The sequence below is a fragment of the Camelina sativa genome, chromosome 20, assembly GCF_030686135.1.
Source record: "Camelina sativa cultivar CO46 ecotype springtype chromosome 20, ASM3068613v1".
Classification (NCBI taxonomy): Eukaryota; Viridiplantae; Streptophyta; class Magnoliopsida; order Brassicales; family Brassicaceae; genus Camelina; species Camelina sativa.
The window spans coordinates 30575149-30599628 of record NC_141899.1 but is presented as its reverse complement, the minus strand read 5'-3'; the positions used below and the strand labels follow the sequence as shown (position 1 = coordinate 30599628).

Genomic DNA, 24480 nt, shown 5'->3' with positions numbered 1-24480 from the left:
TAAACATTATATATTCTATAAATATGAACGCATATGTTTCGACGATCTAGCGCTAGATCCCTACTGAACGTCTAACGATTTTTTACTATTTGTTTTGTTCTCATCATTTATCTTTCAAGCACCAATTATCAGAACATTCATCGGCATCAGTGTTGTAATTACTAATTACTTCAAGATTAGAAGGATAAGAAAGAAAAGATAAAAAGATAATTGTTACAACTGGCAAAATAATTTTGTTATATTTTTTCTGTTAGTTATTTTTCTTCTTGCACTATCTCAATTTTATTTTAGAACTAGATAAGGATTCATCTATCTAATGTGCGGATTTTAAAATTTTGTAAATTAAATTAAATTTAACAAAAACATTTTAAAATTTGTTGTAAGTTATTTATCATTTTTTTTGCTATAATATACTGATTTATATCCGTTTACAAAAAATTTATGTATGTTTCCATTAAAAGTGTATTTTTTTTTACACCTAAATATATTATATGTTACAAATATATTTTTTACCACCACCTAGGAAAAAGTATGTAAACACATTAAGCCAACTATTATATGTCTATATATTTTCACTTTTGCATAGTTTATTTAATCACTAAAATTGTTGGTTCAATAAACTTCTCGAATAAAAAATATGTTACATAATATACTAATCAATGATGTATCATCACAATAGTGTATGACCAACCATGGAGAGAACCTCGGCTCCGCCTTTCTCCCTTATGGAGAGAACGTAATCTTGCGTCCAACCTCTTGCACCATAAAGAGAACCTTGACTCCGCCTTTATCCCGTGGGGAGATAACCTTGCATGCGTCCAACCTCCTCCACCATGGAGAGAACTGATCAAAGGTCAATTAAAACATAATGCGTACTCCACCACTATCTAGTGGTATCGTTGTAACACTTTAGGATCAAATCCACAGAGACCAAGTATTGCACTATGAAACTATGAAGGTTGAATCTAGCTAAAGCAAAACGAGGAAGTTTGTGATTCAAGTAACTGATCAAAAATGGAAAGAAAATAAGTTGCTTTAAATCAAAAAGGAAATATTTGGCGCAGGGAATTTATGGGGATATAATTCTCGGACTATGGTGGTAGATGGGGATGCATTAGACACCGTTCTAGAACTCAAATCACTGCTGTAAAACTAACCTACTTCCGCAGCGTTAACTATCTGTGCAACGAATCTACTAGACCCTAAACCGTCGGTTGGAACTAGCAAACCAAGCAAGCAATAAAAGTTTAAGTTTGATTTGTTCACAAGGTGCCTTAACTTGAACTTTCGTTGGCTAAGGATCACCTTGCTCACCTAAGTTCTTTTCCAGCAACTCAACAACACTTTTGGTGCCACGATGAATTAAACCTAAGATCTTAATCTAGGTGATCAATCTAGCTTAAGCATTAAGAACAACATTAGATGAAGAACAAAATAGATCAACCCCCAAATCTAAAACACCATCGTTAGAGAATCATAATCCCCTTTAATACCTGAAACCCAATAGGTAAACTACTCAGACATAGAGATAAAAGAACAGCAAATCAAAGATAAAGAAGACATAATTGAATTGCAAAGAGAAATAAAAAGGGTTCAGAATTCTTCTCCAAAGAGTTAAAGAGGATTAGAGAACTTCTCCTAAACCTTACAACTACTCAAAAGCTGCGTAGAAGAAAACTTATATTTCTAGAGGTCGAGCCTCGTTCTTAAATACTAAAATAAAACCCTAAAAGTCGGTTTAAAACGAAAAAGGAAAAGTTGCTTTGGGTACGGGACTGGTTGATCTCGAATGAGGATCGGTCGATCCTGGATGCTTTTTCTTTGATTGCTCCATCTGCTTGCTAGTCCGATCAGTCTTCACCAAATTTGCTCCAGATGCTTGTTTTCATCCCCAAAACACTCAGTTTCCTTCCAAGACAGCCTAGAACCTGTACAGACTCACAAAAGACTAAAAAGACTCTAAAACCACACTTTGACTCAATAAAAGACTCAAAACAAATGTAAAAACTATGGTTAAAAACCTATAAAATACATACACATCAAGAACCTTGGCTCTGCCCTCCTCATGTGTGGAGAGAACATGTTTACGTCTTTTAGCTATCTCAAAGTGGCATGCTCCGGCAAGCAATGAAATTAAAAGCCCTTTTCCAACTTCACAAAATCTTTTGATAGTAACTAATGTTAAATTTCCCAATGTATTTGTGGAAGTTTCTTTGACACATTATGATTTAGCCTCTGTCTCAAAGCTCCTATGGATCTATCAAAAATGGTTTATGGTTTTCCAATCTATCTATCTATGTTTGTTGTAAGCTTGTGTTTGATTAGCCTATTTTATCCAACCATTAGATGTATTTTTATTACCCCTAGGTATATTGTATGTTACAAATATATTCTTTACAACCACCTAGGAAAATATCTATATAAACACATTAAACCGACTATTATATGTCTATTTATTTTCACTTTTGAATAGTTTCTTTAATCACTAAAATTGTTGGTTCAATAAACTTCTCGAATAAAAAATATATTATATAGTATATTAATCAATGATGTATCATCACAATAATGTATAACCAACCATGGAGAGAACCTCGGCTCCGCCCTCCTCCCATATCGAGAGAACCTTGCGTCCAACCTGCTCCACCTTCCTCCCACAAGAAGATAACCTTGCGTCCAACCTCTTCCACCATAGAGAGAACCTCGGTTCTGTCCTTCTCTTATGTGGAGAGAACATGTTCACTTATTTTAACTATCTCAAACATAATTGTTATATGTTCCTTTTCTAAGTTTTCTTCTTTTTTTCCTCATATATACTGTTTAGATTATAATTCTTCTTCTACTTGATTATTCTATGTTTCGCAGAGCAGAGTGGCTCATGAATCGTGACTTTATCTACCTTTTTCATGGCCATGGAATACATCGATTTTCACTATCGGTCACCAAAACTCAAAAGATTTTTGGTTAGTTTTGGTTAAACTGAAATTAACTGAAATTAACTGAAACCGAACCGACCCGAACCGTAATCTTATTCAGTTACTTTCAGCAGAGTTTTCAGTTTCCGATTAAACTGAAAAACCAAAAAAATCGAACAGCATTATCCAAATAAACCGAAGTCGCAGGCCTATTTATCAGTTTCTGAGAAGGAGTATACATGCATGGTGTTCACAGTGCAGGCCCGGCGATTGACCAGTGCAACAAGTGCATTTGCACTGGGACCAATAAATTTAAGGCCCAATGATATAACACTAAACCTAAAACTAACTATTGTTGCTTCCTTTCCTCACCTCCTTCTCAGTTCCGACAGTCCCAAATATGTCGATGCAGCTTTATTTTCCTCTTAATCATGTGCTCTTAATTATCCGATGGGTAGTTCGTTTATCTTTCTCTTACTAGCCGTTAGAAATTTCCAATTTGGGTCTTTATAAATCGGGTTCAATATGTTCATGAGTTTTCCACTGATTTTTTGTTATCCTGAAAATTCCCTTTATCAATTGCTTTATCCTTCTTCTCCAATCAATTCTCTGTTCTCATATCTCAAAATTCCTCAACTCCAGCAAGCAATCGTGGGATTTCTAAAAGCTCTAAGCGGACTCCAAGCTCCAATTATATATTCCTTGCCTTACCTTCATTATCCAGGTTCTATCAATTTTGATTTTAGTTAGATTTTTGTATTTTGTCATTTTTTGAGTTTTGGGTGTTAAATCTGTGTTAAAATGTCTGGCCATGAAAAAAGACAAAAAAAAAACATATAGAACAATTTATTCAAACTCAAAAAGGAGCTTTGGATAAATTCATTGTTAAAAAAACTCATGAGAAAGAAAAATTTGATGATAGGTTGTTCAAATGTTCATAAGGATAACAATAACATAGATAATATAGAAGTAGTAGATGATGTTCATGAAGTGCTTGAAAAAGTCTATGATATTGGTGTTTTTAGTGTTTTTGATATCTATGATCCAAGAAATTGGGATATGCTTGATTCAAAAATGATTTCAACTTTAGCAATTAGTGAACCAAAAAGAGATTTATCTATTGTCCAAGGTCCTAAAAACAAGGTTCATAGAAGATTTGTTTCATCTTGCTACACTAAAGAATTATCAAATGGAGAAAAAAGTGATAGAAAGTGGCTAGTCTATTCAAAAGAATTAGATAAACTTTTTTGCTTTTGTTGCAAGGTTTTTAAGAAAGGTAATCGGAAAAGTCAATTAGCAAAGGAAGATTTTTCGGATTGGACTCATATGTTTGTTAGATTACATGAGCATGAAAAAAGTAAAAACATATACTTAATATGACAGCTTGGGTTGAATTACGATGTAGATTTGAAAAAAATGAGACAATTGACAAAGTTGCTCTAGCACAGTTTAAGAAAGAAAAAGAATATTGAAAAAATGTATTAGTTAGAATTATTGAAATTGTAAAATATCTTGCAAAGTATAATTTGGCATTTCGTGGATCAAATGATAAATTATATCAACCTAGTAACGGCAATTTTTTAGGGTTAGTAGAGATGTTAGCAAAATTTGATTTTGTGATGAAAGAGCATGTTTTTAGAATTACTAGTGGAACTATTCGTAATCATTACCTTAGTCATAGTATTCAAAATGAATTGATTGTTTTGATTGCTTCAAGAATTAAAACAAAAATTATTATGAGAGTGAAAGAAGCAAAATATTTTTCTATAATTTTGGATTGCACTCCCGATGCTAGCCATCAAGAGCAAATGTCAATAATTCTAAGGTGCGTACATTTTTCCTCAAATTCTTTTAAAGTAGAAGAGTATTTTGTTGGATTTTTGAAAGTAGATGACACTACTAGTCATGGACTTTTTGAAGTGTTAAAAGATGTATTACAATCTTTAGGTCTAGATATAGATAATGTAAGAGGTCAAGGTTATGATAATGGATCTTATATGAAAGGAAGCAAACAAGGTGTACAAAAAAGGCTTTTGGATATAAATCCTAGAGCTTTTTATACACCATGTGCTTGTCATAGTCTTAATTTGGTTTTGTGTGATATTGGAAATAATTCTGTGAAGGTTAAAGATTTTTTTGGAGTAGTGCAACGCTTATATTTTGTTTGCTAATTCAGTAAAGAGGTGGGATATTTTGAAAAAGAATGTGAAAGGGTTAACGCTTAAGCAATTATTAACAACACAATGGGAAAGTCGTGTTGAAAGTATTAAAGCAATAAAATTTCAAATTGTAGATGTAAGAGAAGCTTTACTTGAAGTGGCCGAAAGTGATAGTGACCCAATGATTCAAAGTGAATCTAAATCTTTAGCAATGAATGAGCTTAGTAGTTTTGAATTTTTGTTATCAACTATTATTTGGTTTGACATATTGCATGTGGTGAATATTGTTAGTAAAAAGTTACAATCAAAAGATATGCAAATTGATGTTGCAATGAAAGAGGTAAGTGGATTAATTTCTTATTTTAAAAAATATAGAGAAAGTGGATTTGTTGATGCTATGCCACAAGCTAAGGAAATTGCTAATGAAGTTGGTATTGAACCTGTATTTATTCAAAGAAGAGTTATCCGTAGAAAAAGACAATATGATGAATTTATTGGTAATGAGACAATATTTTTTGTAGAAGAAACATTTAGAATTGAATTTTTTTGTACATCATAGATCATGCTATTAGTTCATTTGATAAGAGGTTTGAGCAATATCAATCGTATGAACATATATTTGGTTTTTTGTTTGATTCTACTAGATTGAAATTGTGTGATGATGTGAATCTGAAGTATGGTTGTAGTTTTTTAGAAAATAGTTTGAAAAGTAGTGATTTAATAGACATTAATGGAGATGAACTTTTTATTGAGCTAAAATTACTTAAGGAGCTTTTGCCAAATGAAAATATGGGAGCAAATGATGTATTGAATTATATTATACCATTTGATAGTTTTCCATATACCTTTGGAAGAGCTTCAAGAAGCGGCCATTGCGAAGGAGCTGAGCTATATCTGAGCGAGATTGTCGGACCATACACTCCCTTCTCTTCCGATGTAATTCGACAGAACATATCAGATTTTGAATATGTTTTTTTGCTGCAAACAAGAGAGATAAATTGAAAACTCGAACAAATTAACAAAAAAAAACAAATCATAACCGTGTAAGGCAAGTAAAACAAGTTTCTTACCACTTGGAAGCTTTTCTCCATCTTGAAGAAACACCAAAGACGTTACTAAAGCAACCCACCTCTGACTTTGTTTTCATGGCGATCATTATTTGCTTTCTACCGTAGGAAGGTGAAAAGATCTTTGTAAGTTATGTATGTAAGTAAGGGGCCTAATAATGAGATGTGTGAATATATATAGCCAAAAATCTATCAATATTATCTTTTAAAAGTATCCGTCATATATTTTAATTTACCATGGATTAAATCTGGAAAAAACTGTTTTTTTTTTCTTTTCCGATTTGGAGTTGGAAATCCAAGTGCATTTCACGTTTGTTGTATTAAGAGATAAATCAGTAACTTAATAACTAAAGTAAAAGGGAATACAAAAAAGCATTTCATATTCCATTCAGCTACGGCAATTCAATCGTCGAATGTTGTTTTTTTCAATTAAGATTTCAAGTTTTAATAAGGACAATAATGAATGAAAATATGAAATCATCCTTATGTGTTCTACTATATCTTCTTATTATTTATATATCTAAATAAGTATTATTATTTGTTATTATTGAAATATTAACTTTTACACATGTCAAAATCTCAGATTAATAATTTGACATGTGTCAAAATCCTGTTAATAGCTAACTTTCAAAACCTACCTTTATATACAACTAGATGAGAACCCGTCCGATGTGCGGGTTTTAAGTTTTATAAATTAAATTAAATTTTAAAAATATATATATTAAAATTTATTGTTAGTTATTTATAAATTTTATTTTTGTTATAATACACTGATTTATATTCATTTACAAATCTTTTATTTTTGTTACTATTAAAACTGTATTTTTTTACACCTAAATATACTCTGTGTTATAAATATATTCTTTATCACCACCTAGAAAATGTTTATATGAATACATTAAGCCAACTGTTTTACTTTCATTTCTGCGTAGTTTTTTAATTACTAAAACTGTTGGCTCAAAAAAAGTTTTGAATAAAAAAGTATATTACATAATATACTAATCAATGATATATCATCAAAATAATATATGACCACCATGGAGAAAACCTCAGTTCCGTCCTCATCCCTTATGGAGAGAACCTTGTGTGCAACCTCCTCCACCATGGAGAGAACCTTGGCTCCGCCTTCTTCCCTTGGGGAGATAACCTTGTGTCCAACCTTCTCCACCATAGAGAGAACCTGGCTGTGTCGTCCTTCTATGTGGAGAGAACATGTTCACGTCTTTTTTCTATCACAAAATGGCTTGCTCCAACCACCAATGAAAGTAAAAACATTTTTCTAATGTTACAAAATCTTTTGATAGTAATTGATGTTAAATTTTCTAATGTATTTGTGATAGTAACTATGCAGAAGTGAAAGTAAAATAGTTGGATTAATGTGTTTATATATTACATAATATAGTAATCAATGATGTATTATCACAATAATGTATGATCGCCATGGAGAAAATCTCGGCTCCGCCCTCACCCCTTATGGAGAGAACATTGCGTCCAACCTGCTCCACCATAGAGAGAACCTTGGCTCCGCCTTCCTCCCTTAGGAGATAACCTTGCGTCCAACCTCCTCCACCTCCCTCTCTTAGGGAGATAACCTTTTGTCCGAGACAACCTCGGCTCTGCCCTCCTCCTGTGTGGAGAGAAAATGTTCACGTCTTTTTGCTATCTCAAAATGGCTTGCTCCGACAACCATTGAAAGTAAAAACCTTTTTCTAATGTCACAATATGTTTTGATAGTAACTCCTGTTAAATTTCCCAATGTATTCGTGGAAATTTCTTTAACACACCATGATGTAGTCTCTGTCTCTGTAACGCCTAAACCGCCACCTTGCTTAGTGAGCCCATGTCCACTCTCAGTCCATGGCCCACCTCTCTAAGTGGGCCCTACATCTATTCTCGGCATTTGGACCCACCCATATTTGATGGCAAGTTTGTTACGTGTGGGAAGCTTTAAAAACTTGTTTACTGACCCTACAAATCAACAAATGATCTTTTCCTGTGCTTTGTCCTCACTCGCACAGTTCCGACAATCACTTCCAGGAAGGTCACCTATCATGAAGTTCTCTCAGGACACTTGACCAAAAAAATCAGTGCATTTTGGTGACATATGAGGTCATATCAATTCTTTTAAACCTTTCCGCAAACCAGGATATCAGAGTCTTTGAGATCCTATGGATCTATCAACAATAATTTATGTTTTTCCAATCTATCTATCTATGTTTGTTGTAAGCTTGTGTTTGATTAACTTATTTTATCCATCCATTAGGTTGATGAGCTTATACTCGTTATCTCCATTTGGGATTAAGTGAAAATAATGGTAACAATTATGTTTGCAAAAGAAAGAAGGGTTTATGACCAACCAATCAAGGTTGAGAAATTAGAAGAAAATTAATTTGGCATAATTTAAGAAACAATAAAAAAAATTATAAGCATGGTAATATATCCCAAATAATTCAAAGATGAAAATATATATTAAATAAAACAATCTCAAAATACTAAAATAAATTTTAAAATACAGTATTAGAAAAAGAAGACGCATATATTAATCTTTTTTTTAGGTCACCATATTATTCTTACCTATTCTCAACTGGAAAAGGAGAAAGTAGGAGAAAAATTGGTTTAAAATCATAAGAAAAATTTACCTTTCCATTTTAAAAAAATTTCCCAACTAAAAAAAGTTGAAAGCAATATTTTTGAACAAATTATTTAAATATGAGATGATCTATTGCTCCTACTGGTAACCATTAGAAGAACAAAAAGAATAGGAATAAAAAGAACAATGCAAAATGGAATAAACAGTTTTTGAGGAATGAAAAGAAAATCTGCAGAGAAAGAACAAAATAGTAAATGGTAACCAAACAATAAAAATATCTTTTTAAATATATTAAATATTAAACAATCAAATTCAATGATAATACTAATATTACTTCTAATGTATATACAGTAAATTTTACATTTGCTTTTAAAATAAATTAGTAAATTAAATTTTAGATATGTCATATTAAATATTAATAATATTAACCTACAATACAATTTGAAAGGTAATTTAAAATATTTTAGTTTTTATTTACAATATAAACATGAGTCTCTTAAATTTATTTTGCTATTCATATAGTTTTCAAATAGAGCCTTAAGATAAGTTTAAGATGAAATTCATATCAAAATCATTTTTTCTATCAATAAATTATGAAAATATGAAAATTATTATATTAGAAAATTGTTATACTATTAATAAAAATATTTTTTATTTATTTTAAAATACAAAAATGAATTTTAGTATTTGTTCATTTTCCTGTTCCATTTGTTCCTCATCAATTTTGGGGAGGAACATTTTTGTTCTATTATTTCTTATTTTTTGAAGAATGTAGAAGAATGCAGTGGAAAAATTATTACTATCAAATGGTAAAAAAATTGTGGAATAAAGAGGAATATCACATTCCTCCTCATTATTTACCTAAATTGTGGTCACCACATTTAGAATTAATAATTAACTGTATATTTTCTTTAATCCATTTTTCTATATTTGTTTGTAGAATTAATAACTTAAAATTAAAACTAAGTAAATAATATTATAATTTCGAATTTTATAATTATTTTAAAAAATGTATTTTTTTAAATTCTGTAAGTTTTGATAATTATCTTTTTATATTATTAATATTTTTAAAACAAAATATTTTATTTTTGTTGTAATCAAATTCCTCTTATTAAATATTAATTTTTACACATGTTAAAATCTGTTATTGATAACTTGACACATGTCAAAATCATGTTAATGACTAACTTTCAAAATCCAACTTTATATAATAAAATTTTTTTTATGAGAATTAATTTATAAAAAAATTATGTAAGAAATTTTGATGGATCACGTGATTTATGATTTACTAGATAAGGACCCGCCCATGTGCGGGTTTAAAGTTTTGTAATTAAAATTAAATTTAATAAAAATATATTAAAATATATTGTATATTATTTATAAAATTTTCTTTTTGCTATAATACAATGATTTATATTCATATCAAATCTTTATGTATGTTACCATTAAAAGTGTATTTTTTACACCTAGATAAATTGTATGTTACAAATATATTATTTACCCACCACCTAGAAAATGTCCATATGAACAAATTAAGCAAACTTTTATATGTCCATTTACTTTCACTTTTGCATAGTTTCTTTAATCACTAAAATTGTTAGCTCAAAAATTATTTGAATAAAAAATAAATTACATCACAATAGTGCATGACCAACCATGGAAACAACCTCGATCTGCACTCTTCCCTTATGGAGAGAACCTTGGGTCCAACCTCCTCCACCATGGAGAGAACCTTGGTGCCACCTTCTCCCATGGGGATAACCTTGCGTCCAACCTTCCCCACCTTCCTCCCTTGAAGAGATAACCTTCCGTCCAACCTCCTCCACCATAAAGAGAACCTCGGCTCTGCCCTCCTCCTGTGTGGAGAGAACATGTTCACGTCTTACAGCTATCTCAAAGTGACTTGCTCCAGCAACCAATGAAACTAAAGATCATTTTCCAACGTCACAAAATCTTTTGATAGTAACTAATGTTAAATTTTCCAATGTATTCGTGGAAGTTTCTTTGACACACCATGATGTAGCCTCTGTCTCCGAGCTCCTATGGATCTATCAACAACGATTTATGTCTTTTCCAATCTATCTATGTTTGTTGTAAGCTTGTTCTTGATTAGCCTATTGTATCCAACCATTAAGTTGATGACCTTCTCCTCTTTATCTCTTTTTGGGATTGAACGAATGGTAACAATTATGTTTGCACAAAAAAAAAAGTTATATGACCAACCAATCAAGGTTGAGAAATTAGAAGAAAATTAATTTGACATAATTAAAGAAATAATAGAAAATTATAAGAACAGTAATATATGAATCTCAAATAATTCAAAGATGAAAATAGAAATTAACTAAAATTAACAATCTAAAACTACTACTATAAATTTCAAAATACAGTATTAGAAAAAGAAGATGCATATATTAATCTTCTATTTTTTGGGTCAACATATTAATCTTACCTATTCCAAACTGCAAAAAGAGAAAAGTAGTTGTATATTTTGGTTTAAAAAAATAAGGAAAATTTGCCTTCACATTGAAAAAGTTTGACCAATGGAATAAAGTAGAAAGCAATATCATGGTAAATAGAAGCAATTGAACAAAGTCGAAGTTGTCTCTAAAAATCATATGTTGTTGAAAACTTCTTGGTAGACAATATTTTGTAGAACATTATTGTCGTAGTGTTTTGTGTCTCCTATAAGAGGGCTACGTATAATTGTCCGTGAGAGAAGCCTGGACTTGGCAAATATAAACCAACCTTTTTTAAACCTTTGACCTTAGCTCTTATTGATATTCATTGCACAGCAAACTCGTAAAGGAAATTGACGTCTTTTTAGTCGTGCAACCACAAATTTTTTTGTCATATACCTGTTTTTTACAATAGAGAATACATATCTTTATTTATTTTTTATTTTTTTAAGATTAGGCTAAGGAATTCAATATAACATATGATTGTTTTTGTATAAGTTTAATTATTGTAGAATTTTAAGGATTTTTTTTAGGATAACTACGTGTATCTTTATTGTAAAATTATATGTATGATTTCTTTTATGTTTTTGAATTATGGATTTTTTGTTTGTTTGGACAATTCATTTTTCTTTAGAATTACAAAATTGTGTAATTTACAACTTATTATTATTTTAATTATCTACAAGATAATAAGATTTTAACACATGTCGCTATCTTATGAGTTAGTAACTTTTACAACATAATAATAAGATTTTATTATTATTTTAATAATCGTATTATTTTAATAATCTACAACATAATAAGATTTTGACACATGTCGCGATCTTATGAATTAACAACTTTTGAAACCATACTTTATATAATAAGATACTATAAAAGATGTTTTGGGTGGGCAAAAAACTGTATTCTGAAAAATCAAACCAAAATAAATGGGTTGGTTTGGTTATGGTTTATCACTACAATAAAATAATTTTATTAACAAGAAATATTTAGTCACAATAAAAAGAATTTAGTCACATTATAAACATTGTTACAAATTTGTCTAAAAATCCATTTGGTTATTATATTTATTAACCAAATGGTTTAGGTCTTGTTTGGTTAAAATATTTAAAATATCTATATATAACTATTATATACGTGCCACTTTATATTGTATTTACTAATATCCTTATGATTTTTTTATTGGATTTACAATTATTTGAATTATTTTCTTTGGATTTTTTTACTCGGAAGCTTTGAGTTTCCGAAACAAGATTTATATTCTATTATTTTATATGATGTATAATGTACAATTAGATATCAAACTGGCTTGGCTTTATTGATTAACAATGACTTGATATTTATACAAACCGGACTGAATACAAGATAGACTCTAAGTCCTAATAATTTGAGACCTAAACCTTATCACAATAGGACTTTAAACATAATAACATAGATACGATGTTATCTCGTAATATCCTCTGTAATACTCCCCCTCACGTTGGAGTGTGAATGTCCTGAACACCCAACTTGGACATTATGTATAGGAACCGAGGACGCCCAAGAACCTTTGTCAAAATTTCAAGTAGTTGCTCACTCGACGCCACATGCTTAGTGACAATAATACCATCATGGATTGCATCACGAACAACATGACCATCATTCTCGATATGCTTCGTGAGCTTATGGAAAACCGGATTTGCAGCAATGTGGAGAGTGGCCTTGTTATCACAAAACAAACGGGAGGCATAGACTGTTTAATACATAATTCTGTTAATAACTTACAAAGCCATTGTATCTCACGAAGAGCCACAAACATGGCGCGATATTCAGCCTCAGTGGAAGAATGTGACACTGTTTTTTGTTTACTGGTTTTCCAGGCGATAGGTGAGCCACCAAGAAGCACAACAAAGGCGCTAAGAGAACGGCGGGTGATAGGACATGACGACCAGTCCGAATCACAGTATACTGTGAGAGATAAATCAGAATCCGCCCGAAGGAGAATCCCTTGCCCTGGCGATCCTTTTAAAAACTTCACAACACGCAAGGCTGCGTCCCAATGAGCTTCACGCGGCTCCTGCTTAAACTGAGACAACACATGAACGGAGTAGCTGAGCTCAGGACGAATATGTAGTAGATACAACAAGCGGCCAACTAGGCGGCGATAAGGAGTGGGATTAGTCAATAACGGACCATCATTGTCAGCCAAATGATGGTTCTATTCTAAAGGACTATCATTCGGTCGTGAACCAAGATTACTACTATCAGCAACAATGTCTAACGCATACTTGCATTGAGACAAAAAAATACCCTCGGATCCCCGGGACACTTCAATATCAAGGAAATATTTCAGTTTTCCTAAATCCTTCATAGAGAAACACTTCCCTAAGTAGTCCTTGAGTTTCTGAAGCATGTAGCTATCATTACCACAAATAAAAAGGTCATCAATAGAAATCAACACAGGGATGTCAATATTCCCACGAGAATACAATAAGAGATAATAATCAAAACCAAAACCAAAACGAAGCAAGGCATCAGAGAGCATTTAAAACCAACACCAGCGACTTCTGAAGACGACATACCTTGCCTGGATGAGCATGTCGAAACCCTGGTGGTAACTTCATATAAACCTCCTCCTCAAGATCACCATGGAGGAAGGCATTGTGTACATCCATTGGAAAACCTCTACTGATTAGCTACAACAAGCCGTAGAAGAGTATGTACAATGGTCATCTTGACAAGCGGTGCATATGTTTCATGATTGTCTTCCCCCTCGATCTGTTTATTTCCACAGACAACAAGACGAGCTTTGTATCGTTCGAGTGAGCCATAAACATGCTACTTAGTCTTATATACCATTGACTTATCAATGGCAATCTTACCAGGTGCAAAATCCATAACATCCCAAGTCTTTTTGAACTCAAGAGCATCCACCTCTTTGGACATAGCATTATTCCAAACCTTTATACGAACCGCTTCCTTAATGTTTTTAGGTTCAACAAAGCTGGTAATTGCAGCCAAGTAAGCTTGATGACCTGCTGAAAACAGAGCATCGAATACGTAATCTGTCAAAGGATACAAAGAATTACCAAGGACAGTTGACATGGACAAGGATTCGGAGTTGGTTGGAGCGTGAGGGGTTATCATATCACTTGTAGTGTTGTAAAGAACATAGTCTTTCAAGCGGACCGATTGCTTGAGTTGGCGTTTCCCTTGAAGAGAATCTGGAGTTTCAACAAACGTAGCTGCACGAGCTGGATTTAAAACAGGGCAAACCGTGTCGTTGATAGCAACATGTATCGGATGACGTGGCGATGACGGAAGACTATCGGAATGATCGGCGAAACTGGTACCTGAATCTGTTTCATCGGGCTGCGGCGTGGTAGGAACAGATTTTGCTGATCCAATAAATCGGATTGAGAATCACCGGCCGGTTCTGTAATTACAACCGGTTCAACCACCTCTATTGGTTTACTAACAGAATTCGACGGAAAAGCAAAAGTATCTGAATTTGAAACCGGATTAGGAGAGACAGAAGCAAAAGCGGTGTATAAACTATCCAGTTTTCATCAGAAACTTCAGGGGCACGAGAAATAACCGGTGGATTAACATCTGGAGCTACAAAGGGAAAAACATCTTCCCGGAACACAACATCTCTAAACACGAAAAACTTGTGTAGCAATGTCAAACACCTTCCAACCTTTCGTTGCAAAAGGGTAGCCAACAAATATGCACAAACGACTCCTCTCCCCAAACTTATCTTTATCACGTGTGACACGATGGACGTAACAAGCAGACCCAAAAACACACAACTGGTTGTAGTCAGGTTTGGAGCCATGAAGAATTTTGTATGATGAAAAGCCATTATGAAGAGACGAGGGAGTGTGGTTAATTAAGTATGCCGCTGTCATCACAACTTCTCCCTAAAACTTAACCGCCAGTGATGCTTGAAACAATTGAAACAATAGGGACCATGCAACGTTAAGAATGTGTCTATGCTTTCGTGCAACGCGACTATTTTGTTGAGGAGTCGCAACACAAGATGTTTGATGAATTATATGTTCTCAAAAGTAAGGAGCAAGACACATAAAATCTGTCCCATTGTCACTAGGAACCATTCGAACAGTCTTTCCAAACTGTTTCTCCATGTACGCAAAAAAACTTTGTTAGGACTGCACGAACTTCCATACAGCCCTCGAAAAATCATCTACTATTGCAAAAAATAAAAATAAACTGCCCCATAAGACGATGGAACGTGATACGGACCCCAAACATCACAATGAATCAAAGAGAAACATTTTGTTGATTTATTAGAACTAAGAGGAAAGACATCTCTTGTTTGTTTGGCTCTAAAACACACGTCACACGAACGAGAGCCAACAGATTTTGAAAAACTAGAAAACACCGGTAAAGACAAAAGGACTGAAAAACTAGGATGACCTAAACGCTGATGCCACAAGGCCTGATCAGAAGAAACATTTGTGGAATGAATCCTTGTCGTTGCCACATCCATAAGATAATAAACCCCATCACGCTCTTCACCGCTTCCAATCAAAGTCCTTGTGAAACGGTCCTGTAAAACACAAATTGTATCAGTGAAGGTAGAAACACACTTTGTTTGCTTCACAATTCTAGAAACAAATATCAATGTGCAAGTCAATGTTGGAACATAAAGAACATTGGTTAATGCGACTCTGTTGGAAAGAGGTAATACTCCCATTGTAAGAGCAAACGTTTTGCTACCATCTGAAAACCCCACCAAACATGGTGGTATAGAAACAACATTAGAAAAAAGGGAAAGATCCCTAGTCATATGATGAGAGGTTCCAGTGTCAAGAACAACATTGCCAAACTTTGGCTTACCGGACAATTTATCAGAAGTTCCATTGGTAGTTTGTCCTTTGAGCATCTGTGCAAGGGCTTGTAACTGTTCTTGTGCTAATTCAGGGAGGTTCGATGAATTGGAGCTCGTTGCGTGAGCTGTCGTGACATATCCTCTTCCACATCCAAGACCACGACCTCCTCTGCCACGAGTAGCAGACCCACGGCCACCATTGTTGCGATTAGTCCACCATTCCAGAAATCCAACAATCTACCAACACTCCTTCTTTTCATGACCTGAACGTCCACAATGAGAGCAGATGGAAGATCGGGACCTGATACTTGAGGAATCCAATCTTCCTCCACTCTGTATCTCTGATTGTGAAGAAGGTAATGTACTCTGTTCGGTTTGAGTCGTGAATCCCATGACCTCTTTATGCTGCTCATGAACCCGAACTGAAGCTAAACGATGTTCTTCTCTAATAACTCGGGAATAAATTTCACCAAGAGTAGGCAATGGATCCATCGCAATGAGATTGGTACTAAGACCTCCAAAGCGAGAATCGTCGAGAACCTAAATAAACTGATGGATCTTCTCCTCCTCTCTCTCTTTAGCCTGTTCAAGAGTAGCACCCCACTTACACAAACCACACTTACTAACTGTCAAAGGTTTGTAAGTCTGCATTTCTTCCCAAAGGTGACACACTTTGTCGTAGTAATTGATGACTGGTTTTCTAGCTTGTTGACATGCCGCAATTTGAGCCTTGATTTTATGTACTCGCACCTTGTTTCCTACTGAGAAACGTTGCTTCAAATCAAGCCATAAGTCACGTGCATCAGATATGAACGTAGCGGTGGACTTAAATTTTGGTTCGATCGAAGTACGGATCCATCCAACAATCATCGAGTTCACCGTCTGCCAATTCTCAAAGTTTGGATCATCAATGGAAGGTTTTGAGATTGTTCCATTGATAAAACCTGTTTTGTGTTTACCTTGCAGAGCATTAGACATCTCTGTAGCCCATTCCTTATAGTTTTCACCATTCAATAACACCGACGAGATCATGGATTTGGGATTGTCAGAGCTGGACAGGAGATAAGGAGATACCACCGGTGGCTCCGGCTGTTGACCAACAGCTTTCTTGGTTGCAGAAGAACTATCTTCGACTTCAGACATGTTTTCTTGTCACGCAAGAAAGAAACTTTTAACAAAGAGAAAATCGAAACTATCGCTTGAAAAGAAAAAGGTTTTTAGAGAAATTTATGTGATCTTAGCTCTGAAACCATGTAGAATTAGATATCAAACTGGCTTGATTTTATTGATTAACAATGACTTGATATTTATACAGACCGGACTGAACACAAGATAGACTCTTAAGTCCTAATAATTCGAGAGACATGAACCTTATTACAATATGACATTAAACATAATAACATAGATATGATGTTATCCCGTATTATCCTCCGTAATATATAGAGCACGGGTTGAAATTCATTTTATTTATATTGTATTTTTTATATAAAATATAATTTATGTTATTGTTTTTAAAAAAAAATTTTGGATAAAACATTATGCAATAAAATCATATGCTAAATATGAAGATTGTAAGTTTTATATTGTTAATGATTCTAGATAAGTACCGTGCTATAACACTGGTTAAATTTTATTTCGTAATCTATCTTGTAACACACTATTTAACTTGTAACCAATCAATTTATCAATTTCGTAATCTATCTTTGGTTAACATTGTGGTCTATCGATAAAATCTGTGGAAAATAAGTTTGTAATATTGTGTTTAAAGATCTTTGGAAACAACGTGATATAGGATTAAAATTTTCCAAAAATACAGTTTAAAATATTCATGATTTTATTTGTTACCATTAATATATCAATTATCAATTTGGAATATCCCTAATATTTAGGTGTAACCATTAATATTAATATATGGATTAATTTATAATCTATCTATAACCTATTTGTAATCTCATTTGTTAAAAATATAAAGTCTACAAAAACTATGTTGTGTACTTCCCTTTTATTAAAAAGGGTATTGGTTGATATATATTTTTATTTTTATTTATTTTATATAACAAACTTAATTAATTTTTCTTCTGTAAAATATAGAATAACCTATAATAAAATCGTAAGTTCGTAACCAAACCGAACTGTAACCAAACCGATATATATATGGTTTCTATATGGTTTTAATTTTATAAAGCCAAAAAATCTGTAAACTGAAAAATCTAAACCGAAAAATCGAACGTCCACCCCTATTAATATATGTAACAGAAAAAAAAAAAAGTTTTTAGAAGAGAAGAAAATAAACCTCTGACAAAACCTAAAATAAACAAAGCCACGAACCGAGAAGCCCAACAACAACAAAAAGATGTTGTTTTCTCTTTCCAGCCCATTCGTTTCCATTGGTAACTTCCATTGCAACAACCACCAAAACCATATCTCGCCGCCGTCGACGACGAAACTTGCTTCACCACCGTATCAGTACCGACGGAAGAGAGAGAGAAGAAGCGTTATAACACTCTTATCTGATTCCATGGAGATTTGTGGCGTAGATTCTGAAGGGAAAGAGTTTGATAGCGTACAAGACATGTGGAGAGAAGAAATTGGAGAAGAAGGAGACGAAACTAGAAAAACCCAATGGTACAGAGATGGTGTTTCTTATTGGGAAGTAAGTTTTCTAAATCTTCTGATCTCAAAAACGTCACATTTATTGTATAGTTTCTTAGAGTTGTTTGCTTTATAAAGCTTACACACAAATTGATTTGATTTGTGTTGTTAAATTAAGGGTGTTGAAGCTTCTGTTGATGGAGTATTAGGAGGATATGGTCATGTGAATGATGCTGATATTATAGGAAGTGAAGTGTTTCTTAAGACTCTTATGCAAGAAAGATTAGTAAATGGTGGAGCTAATCAGCATTTAGTAGCTCTTGGTAACTCTCCTCTCTTGTTGGTAATGCTTTATTGGATTGTTACTATGTGTTTCTTACAAATCCCACAAATGTTTTTGTAGATTGTGGTTCTGGTATTGGGAGAATCACCAAGAATCTTCTGATTCGATATTTTAACGAGGTAAAGTGTTTTTGCTGAATGCTTCATGTTTTAGTTTCTGTTCTTCTCTGTTATTTGATTACCATTTGTCTTTTGATCTTCAGGTTGATCTTCTTGAACCTGTAGAGCAATTTTTGGATGCAGCACGTGAAAATATGGCATCTGCGGGCTCAGAAACGCACAAAGCAACCAACTTTTTCTGTATCCCTCTTCAGGTAACGCTTCTTGAAGTATTTGTTGTGCTTTTTCGTTATATGTTATCTTTGTTTTTCGATTCTCCTTCACATTTGCTTTGTGAATGTTACATAATCATAGGAGTTTACTCCAGCTGCTGGAAGATATGATGTCATATGGGTTCAATGGTGCATTGGGCATCTCACGGACGATGACTTTGTTTCTTTCTTTAACCGCGCAAAGGTAAAGACTTTGTTTCTTCTCTTTCATTGCGCCATGTTCAGTCACTCCACTACACGTCGAGTAAATTTGTAGTTCCTATGCACTGTGTTGTTGCTGTTTCATCTCATGTTGTGTTTCTTGGTTAATGTCAGGCCTGCCTGAAACCTGGTGGGTTTTTCGTCGTGAAGGAGAATCACGCTAAAAAAGGTTTCTTTCGATCTCTCTTTTGGACCGACACTTTGACATTCTTATGATCTGACACAAAACTACATATATAAATTTATTATCTGACACAAAACTACATATATAAAATATTTCTGCAGGATTTGTTTTGGATAAAGAGGATCATAGCATCACCAGATCGGATCCCTACTTCAAACAACTCTTTCGCCGTTGTGGGTTGCATCTCTATAGAACAAAGGTCGAATTCTTGTTAGTGTTTTTGAAATCTAAATCCCATAAATTTAAGAACCGTTGGTTTAGAGAGTTTACAGTCTTTTCTACAAAATCACATTTTGCAGGATCAAAAAGGTCTTCCGCAAGAGTTATTCGCTGTAAAAATGTATGCTTTAACGGTTGACACACCGCCCAAAATCCACCGGACCAGATCAAAAACTCATAGCAACAGACCGCATATTATCAAATGATAGGTTTATTATGGAATCTTAGTGTTTTGATTGCAAGAGAGAAGCTACGTACCAAAGTTGTTGTAAGATCTGGATCAAGACTTGGCTGCTTCACTGTCACATGGTTTGGTTTTGGGCCTGCTCGAACATCTTCGCCTTCATCACCTTCATGTAATGGAGACTTGCCATGTTTATTTAAACAGCTATTCAATATCTCTGCCTCGTTAGAGCCATTTGGCTGAACACTTTATTATTAAAACCATCTTTTATTCTTACGAACTCTTCTAAATGCACCCATAATAGATAAGATGTTCCCACAAGAAAACTTGTCCATCTTTGGACTTTATAATTCTTTCCAATCAATTTGATTTTGTGACCTTCCCGCACAAATTCTTACTTGCAATTATCGGCTCGAGCTATGTCAACAGAATACGGCAAAAGGTTGTCTATAAAAATCATGTTTGGTTAGAATAACCACCACCATGCTCACAAATATACCTTGTAAAAAAATTCTCTTATGCGTACGACCATCACTCTATCCATCTTTAATCCACTTAGCTCGAAACTCGCATTATTCACCAGTAGGCCAATATTCGATTTTTCACCCAAACTAGCGCATGTAATTCTCTTTCCGGATAAGGTTCGATGACAAACCTTACAAAACTCCCTATTGCTAACGGGATCTTTTAAAGAACCCACATTTGTAATATATTGGGAGACATTTAAATGTGACGCCCTTGGTTTATTGTTGCCAAATCTGTCCTCGTACAACCTAAGCATTGGGTATCACAATTGTCAGCAGTGTCTCCAACCCATTCGTATTTTAATAATATAAAGAAGGTTACAAATGTGATTTCTTTGTAAATTACATTTTCAAAATGTTTTAGTAAAATTTGTCTAATAGATGGACTAAATTCATGTGTACATTATATTGCAGAGTACATAATCACGATTGATGCAACGGTGAATAGAAAGAATCAGAATATTAAGTGTTTTGAGTATATCCTAAAACGAGCTAGACGATCATCATCAGCCAGGCCAGCCGTTCTTCTATTATTTTAATGGTCAAGTTTTGGTGGACGATAACATATTATATGAACATGTAACATGTTCATATACCAACAAAAGTAGTTTCTGATACCGTTTGGCGAAGTAAATCCACAAGAAAAAAAATTCCTTAACTATCAACAGGACTATACGTTTCATAAAAATAAAAAATAAAATAAAGATAGTGATAGTGAAAATGGATAAATAATATGAAAAAATAAAATTCCTTAATTTTCTGGATTGACACAAAATTGAAAAAATATTGCTAGATTGATACCATCTCTTAAAGAAAAACTAAATTGACACAATGTTATGTTTAAATTACCAAAAGGCCAACTAAAACTGAAATAGGAAAGTGATAAAATAAAATAAAAACAAAACATCTTATATCAAAACACAAGAAAAAAAAACCCGACAATCGTTTTTTCAATTCAACTTTGTTTCTTCCGCCGGCGAAGAAGGTTTTACAATCCAGAAAAAAAACTCTATATATCGTCATCTTCCAACGGCGAATAAGAAGTGTCATCACCGGTGGTTCACTGTTCCAGCGGCGAAAGTGTCTTCACCGGTGGTTCGTTGTTCCCGCGGCGAAATAAGATTCCTAATGGCTTCGGTGATGATTGATTTTCAGATTCGGCGCCGGTGTTTGAAGCCCTCGCCATTGTTACATCCTTTGAGGTAGAAAAGCTTCCTTTTTGTTGCCTTGGCTTAATTTCTCCAAAAAAACTCAGACGAAATCACATATCCTCCTTTCCCCTTAATGATTTATTAGCACTTTACAATTTGTTAATTTATAGTTTAATTAGTTTGGTGAGAGTGATTTGGTACAATTGAAAATTGAGAAGTTAATCCTGCACCAATCTCTCTGTTCGTCAATTGTAGATAATTCATATATGTATGATACTTTTTAAAATTGCAAACCAGCGAATGTCTTTGTTAATTAGATAGGTATTATTGTGCTTCTCGGCACTATTGTGTTATGCCAATTCTTGATTATTCTAAAAGATAAGTAGAAGCATTTGTAGTCTCTGAATGGTTCTTGTGTCTATGCATATCTGTGTGAAGATAAAATTATATAATTATCATTGTGTGTGTCGATTTGTGTCTATTGCTTATCGGATTCTTTGAATTCTTTCATGGCAGCCATTGCCAAACACTTGTCTCTCTTCCGTGATCCTTCTCCTTCTTCCACGTCTCTCTTTCATCTCCAAACTCAAGCGGCGGTATGTTTTCAATTCTCTCCCTCCTCCCCCTCACATTGTTTCATTCATCATATATGTTTTTATCCACTGTTTAAGTTCTATATTGTATTTATGATGATTCAGGTCTTCGGTTCCAAGCACAATTTAGAGGAAACCCAGTTGAGAATTCCTCCAGCTTCTGATTTTGAGGTCTAATTTATTTCTGGGCTTTTTTATTTGGGATGCTGTTCTTTTCTATTTTTTTTTCATCAGTAATATATAATAAGAATTCACATGGTAAACGATGCATTGTACTTTGTGGTGTTTGATTTCTATAAATGAGATATTTGTTTCATCTATGGGTTCAAAATTTAGTATTTATCATCTTGTTTGCTACCTTTTCTTATCATTTGATTCTTTTTTTTGTATCTTTAGGAATGGCATCTTCAAGCAATAGCATCAAATATCCTTCTCTACTTTATGAAAATGGAAAATCGCCTCTCCAACATAGGAGCATGAACCACAATTGTTTTGTGTCCAAAATTGGAATTTTGAGAGAAGGATTAGGGGTGGATGTGTGGGATAAACTCAAGGAATCATCTCTTGGAGTATTTATAAAGTTTACTGAATTGGAATACACATGGGCTGCGCAGAGAATTTACTTTCTACTCACACATCAGCTGAGAATCAACAACATCCATGAGGTTTGGTCTTTGATCGATGATAGGCCAATTAGATTTTCTTTAAATGAGTTTGCAGAGATAACAAGGTTAAATTGTGATGCATTTGACCCTTTAGAGAACTTTGATGTTGATCACCATGATTTCTGGAAAGAAATGAAAATACCAACAACCCTTGATGGTCCTATGTGGAGTGAGTTGGTTAAGGTGATTGATTCTAACAAAACATGGGATTTTGATAAGGGGATGATGGTTGGTAGATTATGTCTGTTGTCAGTATCCGTACATGGAATTCATCATACATCTAGAATCCCGTTGGTGACCGCTAAGAGAGTTTTAGATCCAGTTGCTTTTCAAAAATATCCCTGGGGTCGGGTGGCTTTTAGTAGTCTAGTGAATTCTGTTGAGATGGTTGACTATGACAGCGATTCATACACCATACACGGGTGTGTTCATGCTATGTTAATTTGGTTGTATGAGAGTGTTACTGGAATTGGAGAAATTTATGGGTTTAGAAGGACAGAAGCGAGTGGTGTTCCACTTCTTGATTGGCGATCATCACGAAAACGTATCAACTTCACAGACTTCATCAAAAAAGAGATGGATTTTGATGTTCATATATTTTACCATGTTTTCCCTTAGTTTATTCACATCTTTTGCATCTTTTGCTATCCATTTAGGCCATTATTGTGTAGCTATAGCACTAATCATGCATTAGAGTTTAGTTGCATTGCATTTGCATCTTTTCATGCATAATCAGGTGATTTTGGAGCTTAAGGAGCATGGAAGCAATGCTGAGGAGAAGTGAGCCAATCATGAAGGGAAAGCAAGAGAGTTAAGGCTGAAGAACCAAGGTCCAGAGTCCAACTGGACCGCACACTCGACCAGACACTCGACCGTGTGTTGAGGAGGACTCGACCGAGTGGAGAATGCACGAGAGAAGCCAGCTCGACCTGCCACTCGACCGAGCACAGGGCGAGTTGACCAAGCCGTTGACTATTTTGTCTTTTAGTGTTTTAAGGGCTTCCACCTCCTCTCCTATATAAAGCTTTGTACCTGCAGCCACCAAAGTGTGCAACCTTTTTAGAGAGTCAGAAACCTAGTTTTTACTTTTTAAGTAATTATTCCTTTTGCCTTTTTATTTTCTTAGATTTTGTACCCTTTTTAAGAAAACTCTTAGATTCTTCAATATTGTTGGTTCCATAACTTTCAATATATTAAGAATTTGGGTTTGATTCCTTTTGCAACATTGTAGATCTTGTTCTTATCTTTCATTTGATGTAAGTTTCGAGATTATCTGGGTTTATGACTTTGATGTTCATCATGTGTTCATGTGAGTAGTGCTTAGGATCTTGAGGATGGGTTAGGCTAGGCTGTGTTGGAGGTTTGTTTGCTTTGGTCAAGCTTGATTGTGGTAGAATCTCTTCTAGGCTAGATGTTCTTAATGCTAATCCTGAACTGAGAGGTTAGGGTTTGATTTCAAGCATCTTAGCATCACA

At 33.9% G+C, this 24480-nt stretch overlaps 2 protein-coding genes and 1 long non-coding RNA gene across 3 annotated transcripts; 2 read left to right on the top strand and 1 right to left on the bottom strand.

Moving 5' to 3' along the window:
* Positions 1-12659: 12659 nt before the first annotated feature.
* On the bottom strand, positions 12660-17161 carry LOC147919655 (uncharacterized). Its single transcript, XM_087504039.1, has 9 exons — positions 16769-17161; positions 16027-16255; positions 15842-15909; positions 15524-15736; positions 14639-14863; positions 14020-14535; positions 13746-13859; positions 12967-13249; positions 12660-12916 (listed from the first exon to the last, which is right to left on the bottom strand). Exons 1-9 carry the CDS (start codon positions 17159-17161, stop codon positions 12660-12662), a joined length of 2298 nt encoding a protein of 765 aa, XP_087360165.1.
* A 1102-nt stretch (positions 17162-18263) lies between these two features.
* On the top strand, positions 18264-20398 carry LOC104771613 (alpha N-terminal protein methyltransferase 1). Its single transcript, XM_010496166.3, has 8 exons — positions 18264-18671; positions 18789-18933; positions 19014-19072; positions 19156-19266; positions 19367-19468; positions 19600-19654; positions 19771-19868; positions 19969-20398. Exons 1-8 carry the CDS (start codon positions 18372-18374, stop codon positions 20092-20094), a joined length of 996 nt encoding a protein of 331 aa, XP_010494468.1. The 5' UTR covers positions 18264-18371; the 3' UTR covers positions 20095-20398.
* Positions 20399-22261: 1863 nt separating this feature from the next.
* On the top strand, positions 22262-24078 carry LOC147919654 (uncharacterized). Its single transcript, XR_015592128.1, has 3 exons — positions 22262-22343; positions 22446-22511; positions 22737-24078. It is a non-coding gene; the product is annotated as an uncharacterized LOC147919654 (long non-coding RNA).
* Positions 24079-24480: the final 402 nt, after the last annotated feature.